Here is a 20,941-nt window from a genome sequence, read left to right as displayed (position 1 = left end):
TCAAATTGGTGGAGAAAAGAGGAAATTTGTAGAGGTTATGTGTGGATCCCTGTAACTTACCTACCAGCAGCTCTGTAGCTGCCTTTCCCTCCTCTCATCAGCTTCAATTTTAGCTGCTTATGTTTTGAGTGTTTGGAGGTTTTTAATGGGAAAGAGTTGTGAGTTTATCTAGCATCTCCTGCTTGACCCCGTGCTATAGAACCATGGAATGGTTTGAGTGGTGCAGGACTGTAAAACCTTTCTTGTTCCACCCCCTGCCATGGGCAGGGACACCTTCCACTTGACCAGGTTGGTCCAAGCCCTGTCCAGCCTGGCCTTGAACACTTTTGGGGATGGGGCATCCTGAAGTGTGATCCTGCTGAGAAAGGATTCCCTGGGGCTTTGGATGCTTGACTCTGTAGGAAGCTTTGGGACAGCAGGAGCTGCAGACAGCGGGGAAGAGAAACGCTGTGGGCTGGTTCCTGCTCTGGGGACGTGCTCAGCTGAGTGAGTAGGAATTCAAAAAGCAAAGGACATAATTTTCTGGTACAGGTTTATAATTAATTTTGACTTAAAATAATAAGCAGTATACACAACATACACGTGAGTTGTACAGAGATGCTGTTGTATGGTTGACTTCAGAACCTACCAGTAAGTTCACAGGTTTCATTTGCTCTCTCAAGCCCCGTGTGTCCACCAGCGTCTAGAGGTGGCCTTTGTCTCTGTGCAGTCCTTCAGAGTTCAGTTCCAGGTTACAGCTCCACTTGTTCCCTGTGCTGGGGACACAGGGACAAGCTTTGTGCAGAGGTGACTCTTGCTCAGTGGGGTTAGTGATGTATCAGGTCTGCTCGAGGGAAACACAGGTATCATGGAACTGTCTTACGGATTCACAACACCCTTCCTCTGGCCTTGCAAAAAAGAAAAAGCAAGAATGCTTTTGCAAGAGTGGATTATTCTGAACTAGGGTTTTTCGCTGGTGAAGCTTTACTGTAACAGATTCTCTGGGGAGGTGCAGGATTCCTCAGCCATCACGTCCTGACAGTCAGTCCTCTGAGTCTCTGTTGGTCGCACCATCCCTTTGCCAAGAGAACCTTTGCAGGTTCACAGTTTAAGCAAGGATCGCAGCCTCCTGCTAGGTCAGGGATTAGTTTTGCTGAGCACATCGAAGGGCCCACAGTACCTCCTGGAAACTGCAGTCCTTTCCTTAGTGCTTTGTAGAATTAATTAAATAAAAGCCATGCAGTTGAACTACAGCTCCCAGAACATCGTGGCCCTCAGGGCACAGGGGTTTAAAAAAAAATTGCAAGGGGGGGTGGCAGTGGCTTCTGCCCTCAGTGCTCCCGTCTCATCAGGTCTGGTCCAGCCACTCGGCCCGTTTGGGGGCTTTACACGTGTGCACGTCCACAGTGTCCTCGCACTCCTTGCAGCGCACAGCGCAGCACCAGTGGAACTTGCACTCGCACTTGGTGACGCGGGTGACGCGCGTGGTGTCGTAGCCGCGGCCGCAGCACATCACCTCGCAGCCGTCCGTGCCGCGCGACGCCTTGCTGCACACCCGGCCCGCCGTGCCCAGGGAGCCTGCGGGGGAACAGAGCGTGTCAGGCTGCCCTTCTCCCCGGGTCCCAGCCCTTCCCTGCCCGCCCACCCACCCCAGGGCTTACTGGGGACCCTGGGCATCTCCATTTGCAGGGGGGACCTTGGGTGCGACTGCTTTATGGACGTGGGATGCCACAAGCCTGGCCAGGGATGCAGCTTTGGTGTCTCTCATGTCCCCTATGATGGACGGTTGGAATGAGACGATCTTTCACATCCCTTTCAACCCAAAACCTTCTGGGTTTCCATGGCAATCTGCATGGCCCCCTTCCCATGCCCACTGCTAGAGCCTGTGTTTGCTGCTGCCAGAGCATAAGAGCAGTAGGGGACAGGGATGGGGATCTGTAGCCCCTCTGTGCCTTGGGGAACCCCTGGAGCACTGTGTGCCCACCGAGCCAGGTTTTGCAGCTGGCAAAGCTCAAAATGCCCTCTCTGCTTAGGCTGAGCATGGCAGGACCATGTGCTCCCCACTGAACTCCCATGGCTGCTGTGAACTAAACTGGGAATGCTCCAGGCTGAGAAACCCTTGATCATCTCTGCTGGAGTCCAGCAGCCCTGATGCCTCTGCCCTGCTCTCATCCCAACCTCGGGCTGCGTTCAGAGGAGCAGCCTGTGCCTGGAACAGGCTCTTTGTTGCCTGTTCAAGGGAGCTTTGCTCTGCAGAAGATGGGCTCTGAGGATACACTCCACTTCTGTGATGATCAGAAGCCTGAGGGGTTTGGGGCCTTGGTGTAAAGCCTGGGGATCTTGGACCAATGCAGTCCTGCCTGTGCAGGTGTGGAGTGCTGTGGGGAGTCTTGGGTCTGGGTAGCCCCCTCTCCAAAGAGTGGGGTTGAGTGGAGGAGCTGAGCCCCCAGGCTGGGCTAGCTGGGAGCTGCTGGCCTGTTGGGGAGGAAGAGATGCTTTTGGGTAATGACTGGAGCTCCAGGTTTTACCTGCTGACTTGTCCATCACGCAGTAATCAGGTGAGTTCTCAAAATACACCAGATCTGTTTTTGTGGGCTTCCTGAAGTTCTTGTTGGCCACGGTGAAGCCAGTGCCATCCTGATTCATCGTCACCTGGATGGCCCCATTGTATTTCTTCCTTAGGTAATCCCCTGTTTTTCGAAAATCTGACATTGCCAGCCAACAAGTCCTTAGTGTGCAGGAGCCACTGACCCCGTGGCATTTGCACTCCAGCTTCAGGAAGCGCTTCACAGCCTGTGGGAAGAGAGATGGGTAAGGACCAGTGGTCACCCTGGGCATCAGATACTGCAGCAGTGTCTACTCATTGCTGGTGCAGCTTACCAGCCCCTGGCTATGTGGGATGGGGCTCCTAATGGGAGACAGGGCTGTGTATGGAGGTCACCAATGCCAGCAGCAGCAAGGACACAGGAGGCAAAGGTGAGCGAGGTCCTGCCATTCCCTAGGGCAAGGCAGGGCAGCATCCAGCCTTATCCACAGCAGGAGCTGCCCTCCAAAGATGCCCAAGGTCCCATTTCTCTGGCCAAGCTGTTCTGGCTGCCCAGTCCCTCGGGAAGGTCCCAGAGCTCCCAGGGCTGCACTCACCATCCTCCCGCAGCGGTTGTTGTGCAGGTTCATCAGCGCCCGGGCATCCTTCACCTTTTTCTCCTTGGCATCCACGAAGGCTTTGGCAAAGCGGATGCCGTAGTTGATGTTGTCGCTGCAGCCGCCCCAGTCGAACTCCCCGCGCTCGTCCTTGGAGCGGCCCCTCTTGAGCGGGTCACAGCTGCAGACCTTGAGGTCCCCCTGGCTGCACGCCCGCGTGATGGCATAGACCACCCCGGCCGAGGAGATGGCGTAGACGAAGGCGGCCTCCCTGCTGCCTGCCACGGGAGAGAGACAGGGACGGGGAGTGAGCGTGCCAGGCTGTGCCAAGTGCCTGCAGCCCATGAAGAACCGGGCCTTGGGGAGCGACACCATCCTGCGTGTGGATAAGCCAAGCCCAACCATCTCTGCTGACCACAGCGTCCGGCCTCGGCTGCCCGGGAGCCCTTCAGGCTGACTGCAGTGCTCAGGGTAGATGCCCACGGGTGGTGAGAGCAGCCAGCACCCTCGGGCCAGGGCGGCTGCCCTCCCTCCCTGCCTCCCTCGGGCCGGGCGCGGCTCCCCCTGCACAGCACAGCTTGCTGCTGCTATTCTGTGTCTCTGGTTCAAGTTCGCAGCTGGTTTTATAATGCTGTAAAAGAAGCTGCAAATCAAAACCATGTTAGTCTTCATTTCGAGAGCCTTTGAAAGCAACTTCAAAGGCAGCAGAGCTCTCTTTGGGCCTCGCAGGATGGGGCTGTGGCGAGGAGCTTTCATCATTCCCCATCCTTTGCCAGGAGAGGATGCGAGCAGGAGAAAAGGTGCTGTGATGGGAACAGAGAGGCTGAGCAGCAGGCTGCAGCATGGCGGGGTGAAAGCTTCATTCAGCATTCCAGGCCCCTTCCTCCAGTTTGGTCAGGCATCTGGCTTGTGGCTCTGCTGCTTGTCCACCCCACGGGCAGCTGCTCCATCCCCCCGCCAGCGAGGAGCAAGCCCCCCACTCACCGGCTCCTTCTGTGGCACTCACGTGTCCTCCATACGAGCTGTGAGTGGAAAGACTCTCCCAGCCGCTTTTGATTCGGAGGCCACATGGCTGGATGCTCCCAGCACGTCGTGGGATGCAGCAGCATCTGTCCTGCAGTGCTGCTGCCTTGTGCTGGCTCCCAGGGCCTGTTTGCTCCCAGAGCACTCCCTGGGCAGCTGGAGCCCGTGATGCTGCTCCTGCTCTGGAACCACCTCACCCCCGTCCCCATCGTGCCTTTCCTCTTTGTTCCTTGGGTGCCTTTCCTGGGTGTGTCCCTCCTTGTGTTGTATCCGTCTCTCACCTGGAGGGGGAAGGTCTCTCCCATCAGGGCCGTGCCCAGTCCTTTGTGCGGGGCTGGCACCTGCCCCGCAGCCATGGTCCTCCTACACCTCCGAGCCTGAAGCAGGGACTGGAGCTGCATCTGTGCCTTGCCTCCCTTGCCATGCGAGGGAACAGCCAGTTCCCACGTGAATTGCTGAGTCCTGGCCAACCCCGCTCTCCAAATATTTATATATCCCATTACTGTTTACATATGCGCCTGTTCTCCGGAGGTGTCTCCTCCTTCCCCCTTCTCCCCCAGTGCTCCCCCTGCTCCATCTCATCTGGTGCAGCTATTCCAAACGCACTGCTCTGCTCCCATTACTACTTGATTAATTTACAAGGAAAGGCAAAGCTCTCCTCAGGGAGTAATCCAAGCCACCGGGCATGGCAGCCCAGTGGGAGGAGAGACTCTCCCAGGAAGAGAAGTCTCAGGGTGGTGGCAAGGGGACAGGGCAGGACCTACTTCTCAGCATGACCCGGCCGAAGACGGTGTGGTCGCGGTCCAGGGTGCTGCAGTTCCAGCGGTGGTGCCGGAATTGGTGCTGGCACTCCCGGATCCACTCCTTGGCTCCCTCCCCAACCGACTGCATGATGTCAGGGTACCTCTGGCAGAGCTGCCGCTGCTTGTTCACCAGCCCGGGGATGTTGTCACAGATCACCCTCGCGCCCAGTGCCCCGATGTACCTGCGGGAGAGAACGGTGCCGCGTTACTGCCCTGCCTGCACAGGGGAGTCACAGCCTCACTGAGGGGATGGGATCCACAAGGATCATCCAGTCCAACTCCTGGCCTTGCACAGGACACCCCCAAAATCCCACCCTGGGACTGGGAGCATTGGCTAAACACTTCTTGAGCTCTGGCAGCCTTAGGGCCACGACCACTGCACTGGGGAGCCTGTTCAGTGCCCCACCACCTTCTGGAAAAACCTTTTCCTGATATCCAGCCCAAACCTCCCCTGACACAGCTCCAGGCATTGCCTTGGTTCCTGTCCCTGGTCACCAAGAGCAGAGATCAGAGCTGCCCCTCCACTACCCCTCAGGAGAAAGTTGCAGACCCCAATGAGTCTTTTTGTTTAATAAAGTAATCCCAAGGTGCATGAGCCAGGAGCAAGCAGAGCTTTTCTCAGTGTGTGCATCACTGCAGGAAGGGGCAGGGAGTCTGTGGAGCCCATCTCCCCCAGCAGACAGCCAGCTCTGGGTGCTGTGAGTCATGGGATGTCTCCCATAAGCCTGGCCTGTGTCAGCTCCTGGGGCAGCAGCAGAGAAACTTGCTGATGTGCAAAACCTCCCTCCCAGCCTCTTCCCAACATGCCCGCCCCGTGCTGTCACCCAGCCCTGCTGAGCACAGCAGGATGGAGCCCAGCTGAGCCCAGGGTGGCTCCTGCAGCCTCTGCCCTTTCTCCTGCCTGCATTTGTCAGCAATGTCCATGGCACAGACACCTGTGGATGCGCAGGTGAGGGAGGAAGAGGAGCGGGCTGCAGCAGTTGGTGCTGCCCTCCTCACACACACTGTCATCCCCCAGCTGTCGCTTTCTCTCTGTGCATCTCCTGGACATTTACTCTCGTGTCCTGAATCTCCACAACTGGCAGAACTCTGCTGTGGCTCCTGTCTTCCCTGCATCCCACCTGTACCCTGCTCCCCTCCCCGCAGCCGTGGGGAGAGAGCAGAACTCGGAGCGGACAGACAAGACACAAAGAGCAGCCTGCCAGAGCCTGGCTGAGCCCATGGGCAGCTTTCCACAGCCACGGGGGAGGGACCTGAGCTCTGCCCCGCTCTCTCCCCATCCCGGACAATGGCAGCAACGTGGAATTTTCCATCCCAGTCGGCTCCTGCCTGCACCACCCGCTCACCCCTCTGGCTGCTTGTGCTTGAGGATGATTTTTGCTGCAGAGCACAGAGCTGCGATTCTGGCTGGAAGGGATGAGGTTTGGGTGATATTCAGATTTTTTCTAACCCCCACCCAGACTGGAAGCATAAACCTTCCTTCAATAATAATAAAAAGCAATAAGCTTGGACAATATTTCATTGTCTGTCTCTGGACATGTTCTCTCAGTTCTATCCACCCCAGAGAGAGCTCCCAGGCTCAGGAAAGCCCTGCAAGCAATGGGATCTGCTCCCTCTTTTAAAATATTTTGTTTAAATGCTGGCAGAAGCACAAGGTCATCCCAGGCTGGAGCTGAGGATAATAAACCCAGCTCCCCACGGCTTTGCAAACCCAGACTCCAAGGGGCAGTGAGCTTTATTGTCACAAGCATGCTCACCAGCCTTTCATCCTGAAGCAGAGGAACGGGGGAGTGGCAGAAGCTGTTTGGGAAGGAAAAGCCAACAGGAGCTCCTCGAGCACTGCTGACTGGGGATGTTTCAGTGCCTTGCTCGTGCCAGGCTGAGAGCAGCCCCTTCCTTCCCATGGGGACAGGGCAGGGGAGCATCCCACTGTGGTGGGATGGTGGCACTGTGACATGGAGTGGGACTGCAGAATTCCTCCCCAGAGGCATGGTCAGCTCCCCAGCCCTGAATTCATTCTGCCCAGCAAGGATGGGGGTGGCTGGCTTACCCCTGCCTGTGCTGCAAGGCAGTGATGAGATGCTGCGAGGCAGCACGTTGCACGATGGAAGTTCAGAAGTAGCCAAAGCTCCTCTTTGCTGGAGAAAAGTGATGCTAGGAAAGGTAAAATGTTCTGTGACAGGCCACCTCACCAGGGACCTTGTGGGGCTGGAGCACTCCAGTCCCAGCTGAGAGCGGGCTGGGACACAGCAGCTGGCAGCAGAGCTGCCTCCCAGAATTGAGAGTGATGGATAAAGCTCTAACACCATCCCCTGGGAGACCGAGATCAAGGGAAACCCTCCAGACAAGATAAACACCAGGCACTCCCTTTTTCACACTGGAAGCTAATTACTTCTCCTTAATTCTCCTGCCAAATACCCAGATCAGAGCAAACATTATCAGCAGGAGAAAGTGGAGGGAGAGCAGAGCGCAGGGCACCAACTGCTGCTGTAGCAGCTCACCATGAGCATCCCACAAGGGCCAGTGGCTGCATCTCCCTTTGCCGGTGGCAGCACATTTACCACAGCACCTACAGGATTCCATCAGAGTTTATGTACTAAAATCTAACACACAACTAAAGGGAAAATTCCTCCCATGACCTGGAAAGGCTGCGGTTGTCTCGGCAAAGACGAAAGCTTCCACTTGGTGAGAAATGCTCCAGTAGAGTTCAGTTACTCTGAAATGGAGCAAGACGAGGAACAGCAGAAAATTCTGCCAAGCAGAGTTTTGGGAGGGAAAAAACCCAAACATTTGTTTTGGATAGATGAAAGCATCCCTTCCAATTTTATTTCTCAAAATCTGTGACATTTTAAAAATACTGCAGCGAGAAAGACAATGGATGTTCCGAGAAGTCCCCAGCTGCCTTATCAGAACTTCCTTTTCAATCAAATGAAGCTGTGCTGGAAGTGGCACACTGCTGCAGTGTTGTACTCTGGGGTAATCTGCCTTTTTGTAGCTGAAAAACCCACAAAACCCAAGCCCTGAGTTCAGAAAAGTCTGTGAGAGATAACTTCTCCTGATGCTGGAGGCTACTCAGGCCTGGACTTCAGGGCTGGGAGGAGAGAGGCAGGAGCTGGACAGCCTGCAGTGAGGAGGAGCTGGGAGGCAGGGAAGAAGGGAGTGGATAATTAAGTGCACGTCGGGATAACAATCCCCCACCCTGTCCAACAGGATTCCATGCGCTGCTGCCTCCTGAGGGTGTGTGAAGCCCTGGCATCGTCCCTTGCCAAGTGCAGAGCTCTTTGCCCAGCTTGGGTGAGGGGCTGGCACAATCCCTCTGACCATCCCGGGCTGCGTGGTGCTGCAGGGTCACCCCCTGCCCATTGGTGTGCAACTGGGGGTGCTGCAGGGTCACCCCCTGCCCATCACTGTGCAATTGGGGGTGCTGCAGGGTCACCCCCTGCCCATCACTGTGCAACTGGGGGTGCTGCAGTGTGACCCCCTGCCCATCACTGTGCAACTGGGGGTGCTGCAGGGTCACCCCCTGCCCATCACTGTGCAATTGGGGGTGCTGCAGGGTCACCTCCTGCCCATCACTGTGCAATTGGGGGTGCTGCAGGGTCACCCCCTGCCCATTGGTGTGCAACTGGGGGTGCTGCAGGGTCACCTCCTGCCCATCAGTGTGCAATTGGGAGTGATACAGGGTCACCCCCTGCCCATTGGTGTGCAATTGGGGGTGCTGCAGGGTCACCTCCTGCCCATCACTGTGCAACTGGGGGTGCTGCAGGGTCACCCCCTGCCCATCAGTGTGCAATTGGGAGTGCTGCAGGGTCACCTCCTGCCCATCACTGTGCAACTGGGGGTGCTGCAGGGTCACCCCCTGCCCATTGGTGTGAAATTGGGGGTGCTGCAGGGTCACCCCCTGCCCATCACTGTGCAATTGGGGGTGCTGCAGGGTCACCCCCTGCCCATTGGTGTGCAATTGGGGGTGCTGCAGGGTCACCCCCTGCCCATTGGTGTGCAATTGGGGGTGCTGCAGGGTCACCTCCTGCCCATCACTGTGCAACTGGGGGTGCTGCAGGGTCACCCCCTGCCCATCAGTGTGCAACTGGGAGTGCTGCAGGGTCACCCCCTGCCCATCACTGTGCAACTGGGGGTGCTGCAGGGTCACCCCCTGCCCATCAGTGTGCAATTGGGGGTGCTGCAGGGTCACCCCCTGCCCATCAGTGTGCAATTCTGAGCTTTTCCGAGTTGCATTTCCCCTTTTCCCCTGAGCTGGTGTGCGGGGCCGTGCTGTGGGAACTGCGCCGCCTCTCCCTCCCTCCCTCCCTTCCCTGCTGCTCACAAGGCAGCACAGACAGCTGAGGATGGAGACCTTATCTTCCAAGGGCAGGTGCTTCTGCAGCCTGCGAGGTGAAGGCCTCCTGTCCCTCCCTGCGAGCTGCAGGGCTGCATGCAGAGGTGCAGCTGCATGCAGAGCCCATCCCAGATCCACGAGTGGAACAGGAGACTCCCGTCACGCGCTGCCTCCAAGCTGTTGTTCTTGTGCAGAGTCTGCTGGCTTTGGCTCTTGTAAACAAGGAGAAACCTAAATTGCTTCTAAGATAAACATGCAAATCAGAGGCAGACGCATCTCTTTAGCTGGTGGCGTGCAGGCTGCGCTAGCCCCTCCACGGCTGGGCTCCGAGTCCAGCTCCTGCGCTTCCCACACCAACCCTCAGCTCCTGTGGCCCTCGTGGCACCTCTGCCCTCTGCTCTGCTGACAGTCTGAACAGCTCCTCCCAAGAGATCAGCTGGGAAGTGTCTCTTGGAAAACGAGGTTTTGAAATAAAGAAATCAATTTAATGGGAATTCAGAAAATTACATGGAATCGGAAACTGTCCTGTTGCTCTTCTGTAATACGAAGATATTCCTGCAAAGTGAGTGCCCTAATTCAGTTTCCAATGAAATTTATACTAGACACTGCTTTAGCTAAGACTTGATTTTTCGCCATTTCATAAGGCATTGGAAAATCTATTTGAACAAGACTTGATTTTAATAGGGAAATCTTTGGAATTGCCATTCTCAGACAAATCTACATTTTAGTGCTCTGAATTAAAACAGCTGCTTGAAATGTCATAAATTCCTATTGCGGGTTGCACCAATACCATTAAAGGCGCAGTTTTAAATTAGATTAATAGAAGCTAAGCTTAATTAAAACCACTGTCACGGCTTTACCCCCAGCTGCTCCCAGGGGTTCTGGACAGTCTCTGAGGTCTGCTGAGAGGTCTGAGGCTGAGAAGAGAACATGGTTTGGCTTCTTTGTGGCATCAGAGGCTGTTGGAGTCCATCCTCTGGGAAGAGTGATTCAGTTCCCCATTGCTCTGTAACTACCCTGGCTTCTGGTGTCTTCCCATCCCACTGGATCCTCATGAAATCTGTATTTTGGAGGGAGGCTGGAAAGCCCATGGCAGCTATTGGAGACAGCTTGTGCAGATAGGATCAAATCCAACATCCCTCTTTGCCTGCTAAAGAGCAAATTCCATCACGCCTGGCAGCATCTCACCTCCTCGAGTTCTTTGCATACTTCCCAAGGATGCTGCACCTTCCTTCCTCTGCTCCCCCTGCCGTGGCAGACAATTTACAGCCGACTGCCAAGCACTTTGGGCTGCAAGGTGCTATAAACATCTGAGATATTATTTTAGTATTACAAACCCTGAGTATTTTATTAAGCCCCACTGGGAACAGGGCCATCCTGGCCTGCTGGAAGTGTTAATGCCTTTGAGTGATTAATAGTCCTAATTTCCTCACTTACAGCCACTACTCTGCATGTTGAGAGCCTTAGTCTCACTTCAATAATTTTTAATATCATAATGCTGAGCCACTAGCAGTGCCACTCGGGGGACATTTTTTATTTTCTGCACCATCTTTCTCTTTCTTGTGCATCCCTCTTTTAAAGTTGTCTGCCTTCAGATCCTGCTCAGAGTCCCCTCTCTGTGGCTTTCCTGCACCCCGTGCAATCTTTGGGATGTAGTTTCTGTGAGGAGGACTGAAGCACTGTGCTCCTGGGGAGATGGAGCAAATGGGTGCTGCAGTCTCTTGTCCCCTGGGCAGATGTGGGAGATTTTGCTGTTGGCATCTTGCATAACAGTAACCTGAAAAGTGAGGTTTGAAAACTTTGGTCAGCACTAGGTTAAAGCTGTTCCTCAGGGACGTTGTTGCTGGCGCATGAATACAAAATAATTTGCTCATTAAAAATATGCTTTACCCTTAAGAACCAATTTTTTTTCTCCCCAAATCTCAAAGTCCTTTGCTAAAAGGTGGGGAGGTAAGACAGCCTCAGGTGATAAAGCTGGATGTACAATTCTCTTTTCCGTGGCATATCCTGTGTGTTAGGTGTGAGCTGCTCCAAGAAGAAGCTGGGATTCCATAGGCTCTGGCCCAGCACAGATCTCCTCATGGCACTGCTGAAATCACTTTTGGTAATAGCAAAAGCTAATGAGTTTGGAAGAGCAGAAGGATTTTTTTCTTTCTGCATTTTTTTCTGAGAACGATTTCCCATAGGTGAAAGTGACCCTAATGAAAAATGGACTGAGCAGCACAGTTAGGATTATTATAACTGTTCAGAGTGACTGAGAGAACCCATCTGTTCCATCCACCCTAACCAAGAACACCAGGGCTGCTGCAAAGGCCATGGGGTTCATTCTCCATCAGCCTGACATTACTTTAAAACTTATTTTTCACAGCATGGCTGTCTGGACAGCCGGAGCTGTGGAGCGCCTCAGGATAAAGACTTCCTGGTCACTGACCTCCTGCTTTTATTGCCATGCAGAGAGCTCTGCAACAACAAACCGGCAGCACCGCAGATCTCCGTGTCCCGAGGGCTGCACGTCCTCTCCCCTTGGAGGTGGCAAGTTCAGCTCCTGGAGCTTTGTCCCTGTCCCTGCCCGTGGCAAAGGGGCTGGAATTGGACGCTTGAGGGTCCCTTCCAACCATTCTGTGATTCTGTGGTTCTGTATCGTGCCTGCAGCAGTGCCGAGACTGAAAGGGTGATGAGCTGCTCGGCACTGGTGGCAGAGGCTCCCGCAGGGCACAGGATGGGATCACAGCTACAGCCCTCGGAGCCCCCCCAGAGCCTGCCAGACCCTGTGTGAGCAAAGCCCCCGGGCTGCTGTGGGTCTGCCCAGCTGAGGCTGGCACGGAGGGGAGGAGCAGCAGCCCCCAGAGGGTCACACGCGGGCTGTGCAGCTCCTCCATCCATGCAGCTGTCTTTCCCTTGGCTTGATTTCAAACATTCCTGTTGATGCTATTTCCCCTCCCACACACCTTAGTATGATGCCTGCTTGAATGAGCCTCTCTCTCCTGTATCCTGTATCCACACATACGTGTGGCTCCATTTTTCCATCACTCCTCGTGCCCATCCTGCAGCTGGAGCACTGGTGTCTCAGTGGGAATGCAGGCAAATCCTGGAGGAGAGCACCAGTGGGAGCACAGCCAGCAGCCCATCCTGGTGGGAATGTCTCCTCCATCTGCACTGGGGGATCTCCTTGCCAAACACTTGGCCAGAGCCACGTCCAGGGCTTGCTCTGGCACAGAGGGAGCAACGGGCACTCCTGCTTCATGATCTGCCCGTGGTGTGTTTTCCATGCCCATAAACACACTCCTCCTTCCCTGGCCAAGGAAGGGAGCTGGACCATGAGGGCTGCCTGGCTCCGGACTGGTCATCCCTCAAAATCCCCATATGTGCATCACAGCCCGGGACGCAGCAGCTCTCTTGGAGCCCCCGTATCCTGACAGCACCATGGGTAGTCCCATGTGGTTGCCAGGTTCCCACACGCTCTCCAACCCACACCCAAACTTGCAATCCTCTTCCTTCCACAGATTTGTTTTATCTCTTTGGGAGCCTGATGCCTCCCATCTGTTCCAATGCCAAATGAAATTAAATATTTGTAGTTTCCAAGGGCTGTGGTTAGCAATAAACAAGTTAGCTAACAAGGATTTGGTGTGCTGGGGGAGCTGGGGGGGTCCTGTATGGGTTGCAGGAGAGTGGGTGTGTGTGAGGGTGGGATGCAGGGGGGCATGCAGGGCTTTGTGTACATTTTTCTTTAACCAAACCTTTAATTTTAGAATGGCTTTCCACACCAGAATGGCTCGTCGGGCTCTCAATAACGAGTAAACTCTACTTAGTTATTTACAACAAGTTTGTTTATTGCACAGTTTATGTTTATAAGCAACATTTGTCTAATCTCCCAAATCTCTCCCAAGGAATTTCGGGGGCCGCTTTCGGGGCCTGGCGGGCTCTGGCGGCGCAGGGCACAGCCCAGCCAGCGCCATCCCCCAGACGATGCTGCTCTCCCTGCCAGTGCATGCAAGTGTAAACGGGATTTAGGGATTTTCCCGTTGCATTCCTTCCTAATTTCTGTCTGTGTTTCAGCTGGTATTTTGTTGCTAAGTAACACTTTGGAGTTTGGAAGCATTTGTGCAAGGGTGCTGCTCGCCACAGCCACAGCCACCCCACTGTCACCGTTAGTCACAGAGCCCGGCCACAACCACACAGGCCAAAACCACACTGTCCCCAACCTGTCCCCTCTGCTGTGCTCTGAGCACGTGCACACACACACACAGAGCCACTCTTTTGGATGCCAAAGTTCACCAATTCCTGGCGTTTATGTGCAGCGGTTGGGCCATGCCTGACGTCACTGAAAATTAATAATTTGCAGTTGTTTAGAAGAAACATTTGGTTGATATTTCCTTTCCATGTACTGTGATCAGAGGAGACCCAATTTTTCCTATAAAACTACTTAAAAAGTTGACTCTGAAAATGAGAAACATTTCCTCTAGTTCCCCAAGTTTATTGTGTGTGAATCCCTAGAAGAATTTGGCAATAATAATTAAAATAAGGAAGGATGATGCACCACCAAATGCATTTACTGTAATATCAGCGGTGCTAAAGATGTGCTTGGAAAGCTATGCAAATCACTGAATAAGTTTTTTTCCCAAACCACAGCTGGCTGAAACCATTTTCAGTAAAACACAATTTCATCTAAACACGCTATTTTATCAGGACTGACACGTCCAGCACAACAGCGCTCGGTTCAATTTAGGCTTTTCTTAGGAATGCTCTGCTTTCCAGAAGAGAAAGCTCAATTGAAAGTGTGAACCTTTAAGAGTTTTATATATTCCATTTCTAATCGTTTTTGTTTCAAAAGTCATGTATTTGAGGTGCTTGGGACCAGCACTGCTTGGTAACAATGCCCAAAGGCGTGGTGGAGCCTGGCTGCACTGGGGCCCTGGGGCTGCCCAGCTCCCAGCGCAGCTCCCTGGGCTCTCCTGTCCCCTCGAGCTGCCAGCCGGGATCAGCCTGCAAGCTGAGAACACAAACTGCTGTGGGAGCTAAATCTAGCTTCCTCCAAACAAGCCACAGCTACCGAGCTTTAAACGTGGCTGGTTTTCCTCCCGCTTGCTGGGAAGGGACACGCGCCTGGAATGAGGGCAGCCCGCGGCGAGCCGCGCTGGGAGCAGCGGGGCGCAGCACGGGAAATAGGTGGCTTTAATGCTCCTCCTGAAGAGGGAATTTTCACCCTTCAGGCAGCATCCACGTGTGTTACCAGAACTGCCCATCCCTGGGCAGACGATGCTGCGGCTGCTCCGCTCCTCCTTTTTTCCCAGCCATGTTATCCCACGCACCCACTCCTCAGCTCTAACGAACCTCTCTTTCTCCAGCCTCTGTGATAATGGAAATAATCCAACTTCTCCACTGTCCCTTCCTTCCTTCCTCAGCTTTTCACATTTTAGCAGCCTCACCTTGCCCACAGAAGCAATCCTGCCTTCACCTGCCCTGCTGGGTTGGGGCAGAGCTGGCTCTGGAAGCCAGGTCAGTGCTTGTATCAACCTGAGACTCCCCAACAGTGACTCATTTTCTCTCCCAGTGATTCCAGTTCCCCTCAGCTGACCAGGTTTCGGGAAAGTTCCTCTAGGCATGGCTGTGAACAGCCTTGCTCTTTCCACTTTCCATTTGTCCCCCAGAGCATTTTCTGGTCTCTTGAAGAAGTTGCTTTTGTGCTTGGTTACCACCAGGTGCCCGAGCAGCCTGTCCCCTGAGCTCCCGCTCCCTCCTAGCCCCACAGCTTTCCCACCAGCCCCTCTCACCCTGGAATCGCTCTCCCAGGGATGCCAGCCCGGCCAGGGCCGCCACACGCCCAGACGTGCTCTCAAACACCGGGAATACTTGTGCTATCTGCATGACTATTAAGTGCTCCCGGCCCCTTACAGAGTGCTCCACGGTAGCTGAGAATTTCCAGAAACTACCGTTTTCTTTCAGTGGCAGATGAGTTGAATTTGATTAAGTTTTGCCTCATCCACCGTGATCTGTTAATGATGATGAGATTGGCTTGGAAAACATTGTTTTCCAGAAGATTAGAGAGGACTTTTATAGGGTGGGGGACACTGAGAACTTTACTGCAGCCAACTATTTTTTTTCTCCAGTGTTGCTGAACTACTGAAACAGCACAGGGTCACTTGGAAAACTTCTCGATCCTTGTTTTCCTAATTACTGTCATTCTGCATAGATGAATTTTCATTGTTACACGAACCGGGGCAGGAGGGGACTGATTTCCAGAAGGTTTTTGTTATGGCGTCATTTCTGTCTCTTAAAAAGCCTCATCTTATCTAAAGGAAGGGGGACATCAACTTTCTTCGCTTCCCAGGAGCAGAGTAAATAACTGCGCGGGCAGCCCGGCAGCCGGCAGGGATGGGAGCTCCGGCGGGGCCAGGGTGGATCAGGGGATCCGAGCCGCCGGCGCTTCCCCTGCCCAAACCGTAGCGAGGGGCTCATCCTCCTCCTCCTCCTCGCCGTGTCCGGGAGGGAAGGCTGTCAGAGGCGGCACAGCGCACGGGCTTCGGCCCCCCGACAGACCCGGAGGTCCCCGCGACAAGTTCCATCCCCAGGGAAGGAGCGGCGGCGTTCTCGGGGCGCGGGCTGCCCGTGACGGCTGCGGTGACGGCGCCCCGGGGAGAGACTCGGTACCGGCCCCGGTCCGGCCGCCGCCGGCCGCTCCGCTCTGCTCCGGGAGCCCGGGACGCGGAGGTGGAGCCGCGGGGAGCCCGCACGGCCCGGCCGGTCCCGCCGGCTCCCACGGCCGCACGTCGGGCGCTGCGGGGCTCGCTGCGCTCCCGCCGGCGCTGCCCCGTCCCCTCGTCGGTCTTCCCCGTCCCCATCCGCGTCCCCATCCGCGTCCCCGCCCTGTCCCCGTTCCCGGCCATTCTCGTTCTCATCCCTATCTCCATCCCCGTCTCCATCTCCATCCCCGTCCCACGGCCGCGCCCCGCGCGGCTCCCGCCCGCGGAGCCCGGGGACCGTCGGGGCGGCGGCGCCGTGGCGGGGACTCACTCACCACCACGAGGAGTCGGCGCGAGGCGTCAGGGCCAGCAGGAGGAGGACGAGGGGAAGGCAAAGCCGGGGGGCCGCGCCCGCCGTCCGAGGGAAGGCTCCGCACTCCGCACGCCCGGGGGCCACGGCAATCCCAGGAGACGCTTCCAGGCGGTTTGGGCTGAGCATATCTCTCCGGGGCGGGGTCCAGACGGAGAAATGACCGGGGAAGGGGGTCCTGCCCGCGCTCCCCTCGGGGCACTGCCCGTCACGGCCCCGCGGCGCGTCCGCCGGCTCCGCGCTGCTGAGCGAGCCCCGGCTGGGCCCCCGCGCCCGGGCTCATGCTGCCGCGGGGGGCGGCGGGCGGGGGTCCCTCCCCGCGGGGCTGGGGGCGCTCAGCGGGGCCCGCGCCCCCCGAGCGGCGCGGGGCGGGCGGCGGCGGGGCCGGGCCGGGCCATGGAGGGCCTTGCGCGGAGGGCGAGGGCGCTCTGGGGATGGGAGCGCGGGGGCCGCGGCCAAATATTGCCGGCGCCCGCCGTGCTGCGGGCTCTCATTGGGCAGAGTCAGAGGCGCGGAGCCGCCGCTCCGGCCGGACCGACCCCCGCCTCCCCGAGGGCACGGCGGACAGCCCCCTCCGGGCTCCTGCCCCCGCCGCCGCCCCGCGCCGGGGCCGCTCCCACCGCCGCGCCCGCACCCGCGGGGATGCGCCGGGAGCCGCCGCTCGCGGCCGCCCCGTCGGGCCCCGCCCGGGGAAGGGGCTCAGCGGGATGCGGGATGCGGGATGCGGGGCCGGGGCCGGCTCCGCCCGCGCTGCCCCCGCCAGGTGTCACTGCTGGGTGGGAAACCGCGGGGGAGCCGCGCTCCGCTGGGCCCCGCGGGACTCCGCGCCCGCCGGCGGCTGCGCCTGCCCGGTGCGGGCAGGAGCGGGCAGCGCACCGAGATCGCCCTGCCCGGGGCTGGCGGGGCGGCCGCGAGGGTCCCCCGCATGGGGCGGAGGCGGTGCGGACCCCACAGGTGCCCGGGGACCTGCAGGCAGCGGTCTGGGGACAGGGACACAGATACACTCCCCGCGATGGTGCTGGCCGCAGCGAGAGCCGCCAGCGGGTACCAGTGCCTAAGCTCAGACACAGCCCTTTGCACTCCCTTCTCCACGAGCCTCTGTCACCTGCGGCTGTGGGACAGGGAGAGCTAGTGGCTGAGCTGCCCTGGGCTCTCAGCTTTCCTTCCTTCATCGCCCTAAAACTGGTGACTGACAGCTGTGAAAACCAACCTTGCCTGGCAGTTTCCTCTTCCCTGGCTGGTCCTTCCACACCAGGGAGGTGAGCAGGCATTTTGGTCACCTCTCATTGTCAGCACTTTGGTGATATACCTGATTAATTACTGTGATTGTAAACCCCATTATCCACCAAAGTCCTTTCCCCATTGCCAGAGCCCTCAACTGCCCCCTCCCCACGAGCCAGCTCAGCTCATTCTGCTCTTTCCTTCCTATTCCTGTTGTTCAGATCAGAGAGAGACTTCCCCAGCCTGAGAGAAACAGGGGCTAGAGGCTCACACATGGTTATAATCCAATTATACTTCAGAAAACTGCAGTGACAGAAAGCTGGTGCTGGTGGGGTGCTGTCCTTTTGTCCGAGTGCCCACACAGAATATTGCATTACAGCTTATCCCCAGAGTGGTGGCAATGAAAAGGATGATATTTATAGACTGTGGAAGGCTGTGAATTTGTTTAGAAGACCCATCACAGTGGGCAGAATGCTGGATGCTCTGCTGTGGCCGTTTTGTGCGCTTTTCTCTGTTACTGGGTTGTTTCCACACAAAGACGGGAGCCTGAGTATCCTGCTCTCGTGGGAAGGGAAAGGGAGGAGGTGACAAGCACGATGTTCCTGTGAGTGTGCAGGTCGTGGCTGTGATGTGGTGCTGGGCAAGGGACCTCTGGCTGGGGCTGAAACTCAGAATGAGAGCAAGAGGCAGCAGTGCCAGCCCTGGGAGGGGAGGAGGGATCACAGCTGAATTTTAGTGTTGAAGTGAAATGCTCAGACTGGGTGCCAGAGCTTTGCACCCAGGATTCTGAATTTCTCTGTCAGCCTTGTGGCTTATTTGGTGCTTTTCTCCATAAACCCCACCTGACAGCCCATGGACTGCCCTGGGTTTGTAGGAGGCTCTCCCTGCACTGGGCAGTGAAGAGGCCAGGGCAGCTCTCACTCCTCCAACGGGGCAGAGCCTCAAGTTTGATCTTCCATTCAAATTAGCAGCGCTCAGGGTGACTGGGTGCTTCATCCACATGAGCTGTGGTGAGTAAATAAACAAGGCTCTGCTTTCAAAGGCTTTCACAATTCATTAACTTCAAAGGAACGGGCTCTCTATTTTCTTAGCAGGTCGGTCATTCCACAGACTTACTCTGGGTGCTGAAGGTGGTGTCTGGTCATGCCAGAGCGCTGGGGCAGCTGCTGCAGGGTCAGTGTCACACACAGAACTGTGGCGAGGGACACAGGAACAGTCCATGGTCAGTGTTATGCCTCAGGAGGAGAACAGGGTAAGTAAATGCATGGGCAAGACTGGTCTGCAGCATTCCCTGCTCCAAAGAGCTGCTCCATGGGTGGCATCCAGCCTGCAGTGCGCTCAAGGCACCATCAGACAGGGTTTGCAAGCCACGGGTGGGTACCAGGTCTGCCCCTTCCCTTGCAGAAGTCGCCCCATCTTTGCTGGAGTTGAAGGCAGGGATCTCGCCCGCCCCTGCCTCCTCAGCTGTCTCTCCTGGGCTGGGCTCCTGCTGTCATTGTGCAGGCACAGGTGCCGGCTGCCAGTGGAGGTGGCGCTGGGATTGCTGCTGTGCCTCCCTGCCAGGAGCTCACCTCTCACGTGGCAGCCCCAGGAATAACTCTGAGCCTTGCATAATCACGGCCAGGGGAGAAATCACTGTCCTAGGATAACCCTGAGTGCCAGGCTGGCTCACCTCATGGGAAGCCCTTTTTCTGAGCGAACAGAGACCTCTTATTGACATATTTATTGGGAACTTATTTTGGGGTTGATAATGCAGCTGGACCAAGCTCCTGGACTCGTAGAGAAGGGGCTGGTGAGGGGCTGTGTGCTGCTGGGACTGCAGCCTCTGTCGAGCTCATTTCCTCTGCAGCCACAGCACACAGGAGACACAGTGCTGGACATTGTCACTGCCCAGTACAGTGGCACCAGTGGAGCCCCGGGAGAGAGGTGGGCTTGAGACAGGCAGTCCTGCTCCATGCTGGGGTGTCTGCAGCTGGCAGAGCGGGCCCTGGACCCCCACGTTCCCCAGGTTGTGCCAAGGAGGATGGTCAGGAGCATTTCCAGCTGTCAGGAGATGGGGTAGGGGCTCCTTTCTGGGGTGGGTAAGGGGCTCCTTGCTGAGGCACAGCTCTAGGACATGAGGGCCACGGGAGCCCAGGGCCCTCTGCGAGCTGCGCCTGGTCCAGCAAAGGCGAGTGTTGAGTCCTGGTGACTCCAGCACGTGGCTGTGGTTGGAAGGCTGTGTTCTTTTATCCCCAAAAGAACACAGCTCCCAAAGGCTGAGCAGTCCCCAGTTAGCCTCTGGCTATCTCCTCAGGCTCTGAGATGGTAAGAAAGCATTTTGGGCAGATACAAATAACCAGAGCAATGAGCTGACCCTTCGACATGGCCCCCACCTCCATAGAAACAGGAGCCAAACAAACAGGCACAGGCAGCCCTGTTAGCAGAGTGACAGCATGTGCTTAGTTAGTCTATCCCCTGCTCCCAGTGTTAATTGCCCGGTTCCCTCTCAGATTCATTGATGAATTGCTGTGTGGACATGCAGTGCCTGGCCTCGCAGCCATGTGGTGTGTGCAACCCCTTGGCCTCTGTTGCCATCTGGGCACAGACATTGAGGGGACGCTGTGCCCACTGGTTGGAGCGGAGCAGCTCCTGCCTGGCAGACATGGGAACGGGATCAGGCTGTAGGTTCAAATGCAAGCAGGAGTAAAGGTCAAATAGTGAAATTAAAACCCTGATGTCAGACCTGGGTTTCCAACCAGGACCTTTTGTGCCTTCCCGAGGCCTTTGCCAGGTGTGGTGCACTGGAGAGAACTGGTTTCCCATCACGAGATCCATCCCACGCTGTGGGATCAGCTTGGACCTGACTCTGTCCCTCCCCTCCTTGCCCACCAGACCGACAGGCCCGAGCACCCAGGCTCGGACGGATCACCCCAAATCCAGCTGTGCTGGCCATGGCAGTCACCAAGGGCCAGCAATGGTTCAATAACACCTAAAAATACCCACGGTGTGCCGAGCCCGGTTTCCATCATCCTGCAGAGGCCTCTGTGCATGTGCGTGCGGGAGAGCGCGGCCATCAATCTGCCCCGCGCGGCTGCCATCCGCACCTCAGACGGGCTGACACTCCACAGGCCTGTGGAAAAACACGCCGTGACATCACGCAGAGACACCAGCCCACTGATTAATCTCCCAGGTCAGTGGCTGCTTTATTTATAACTGGGGAAGGCTTTGGGGTGGGTTTTTACAGGAGTGGAGCAGCATGGGCTGCCTGCTCCTCATGCCGGAGCAGCTCTGCCTTCCCCTGCACGCCTCTGCCTCCTCTGGACACTCCTGAGCAGCCAAAATGGGGCTCAGGGGACCCAAAACCAAACCTAAACCAGCCCTGGAGCCCAGCTGGAGGGACTGATCC

At 56.5% G+C, this 20,941-nt stretch overlaps 1 protein-coding gene across 1 annotated transcript; it reads right to left on the bottom strand.

Moving 5' to 3' along the window:
- Positions 1-515: 515 nt before the first annotated feature.
- On the bottom strand, positions 516-16,510 carry WNT2B (Wnt family member 2B). The gene is made up of 5 exons (XM_036398383.1): positions 16,298-16,510; positions 4,908-5,128; positions 3,121-3,398; positions 2,508-2,772; positions 516-1,557 (listed from the first exon to the last, which is right to left on the bottom strand). The coding sequence occupies exons 1-5, from the start codon at positions 16,459-16,461 to the stop codon at positions 1,328-1,330; spliced, it is 1,158 nt and encodes a 385-aa protein (XP_036254276.1). The 5' UTR covers positions 16,462-16,510; the 3' UTR covers positions 516-1,327.
- Positions 16,511-20,941: the final 4,431 nt, after the last annotated feature.

This window comes from Molothrus ater, chromosome 25 (assembly GCF_012460135.2).
Source record: "Molothrus ater isolate BHLD 08-10-18 breed brown headed cowbird chromosome 25, BPBGC_Mater_1.1, whole genome shotgun sequence".
NCBI classification, from domain to species: Eukaryota; Metazoa; Chordata; class Aves; order Passeriformes; family Icteridae; genus Molothrus; species Molothrus ater.
Note: the sequence above shows the minus strand (reverse complement) of the source record. Positions and strands in the feature narration are given on the sequence as shown.

What these genes read in the sequence shown, in the direction of transcription:
- WNT2B (XM_036398383.1), bottom strand. Translation starts at nt 16,461, where the DNA reads ATGCTCAGCCCAAACCGCCTGGAAGCGTCTCCTGGGATTGCCGTGGCC. An exon ending in CGGCCGGGTCATGCTGAGAA is followed by an intron (nt 3,399 to 4,907) that starts GTAGGTCCTGCC and finishes CTCCCGTGGCAG; the next exon opens with GCAGCAGGGAGGCCGCCTTC. An exon ending in CGTGATGGACAAGTCAGCAG is followed by an intron (nt 1,558 to 2,507) that starts GTAAAACCTGGA and finishes GTTCCCCCGCAG; the next exon opens with GCTCCCTGGGCACGGCGGGC.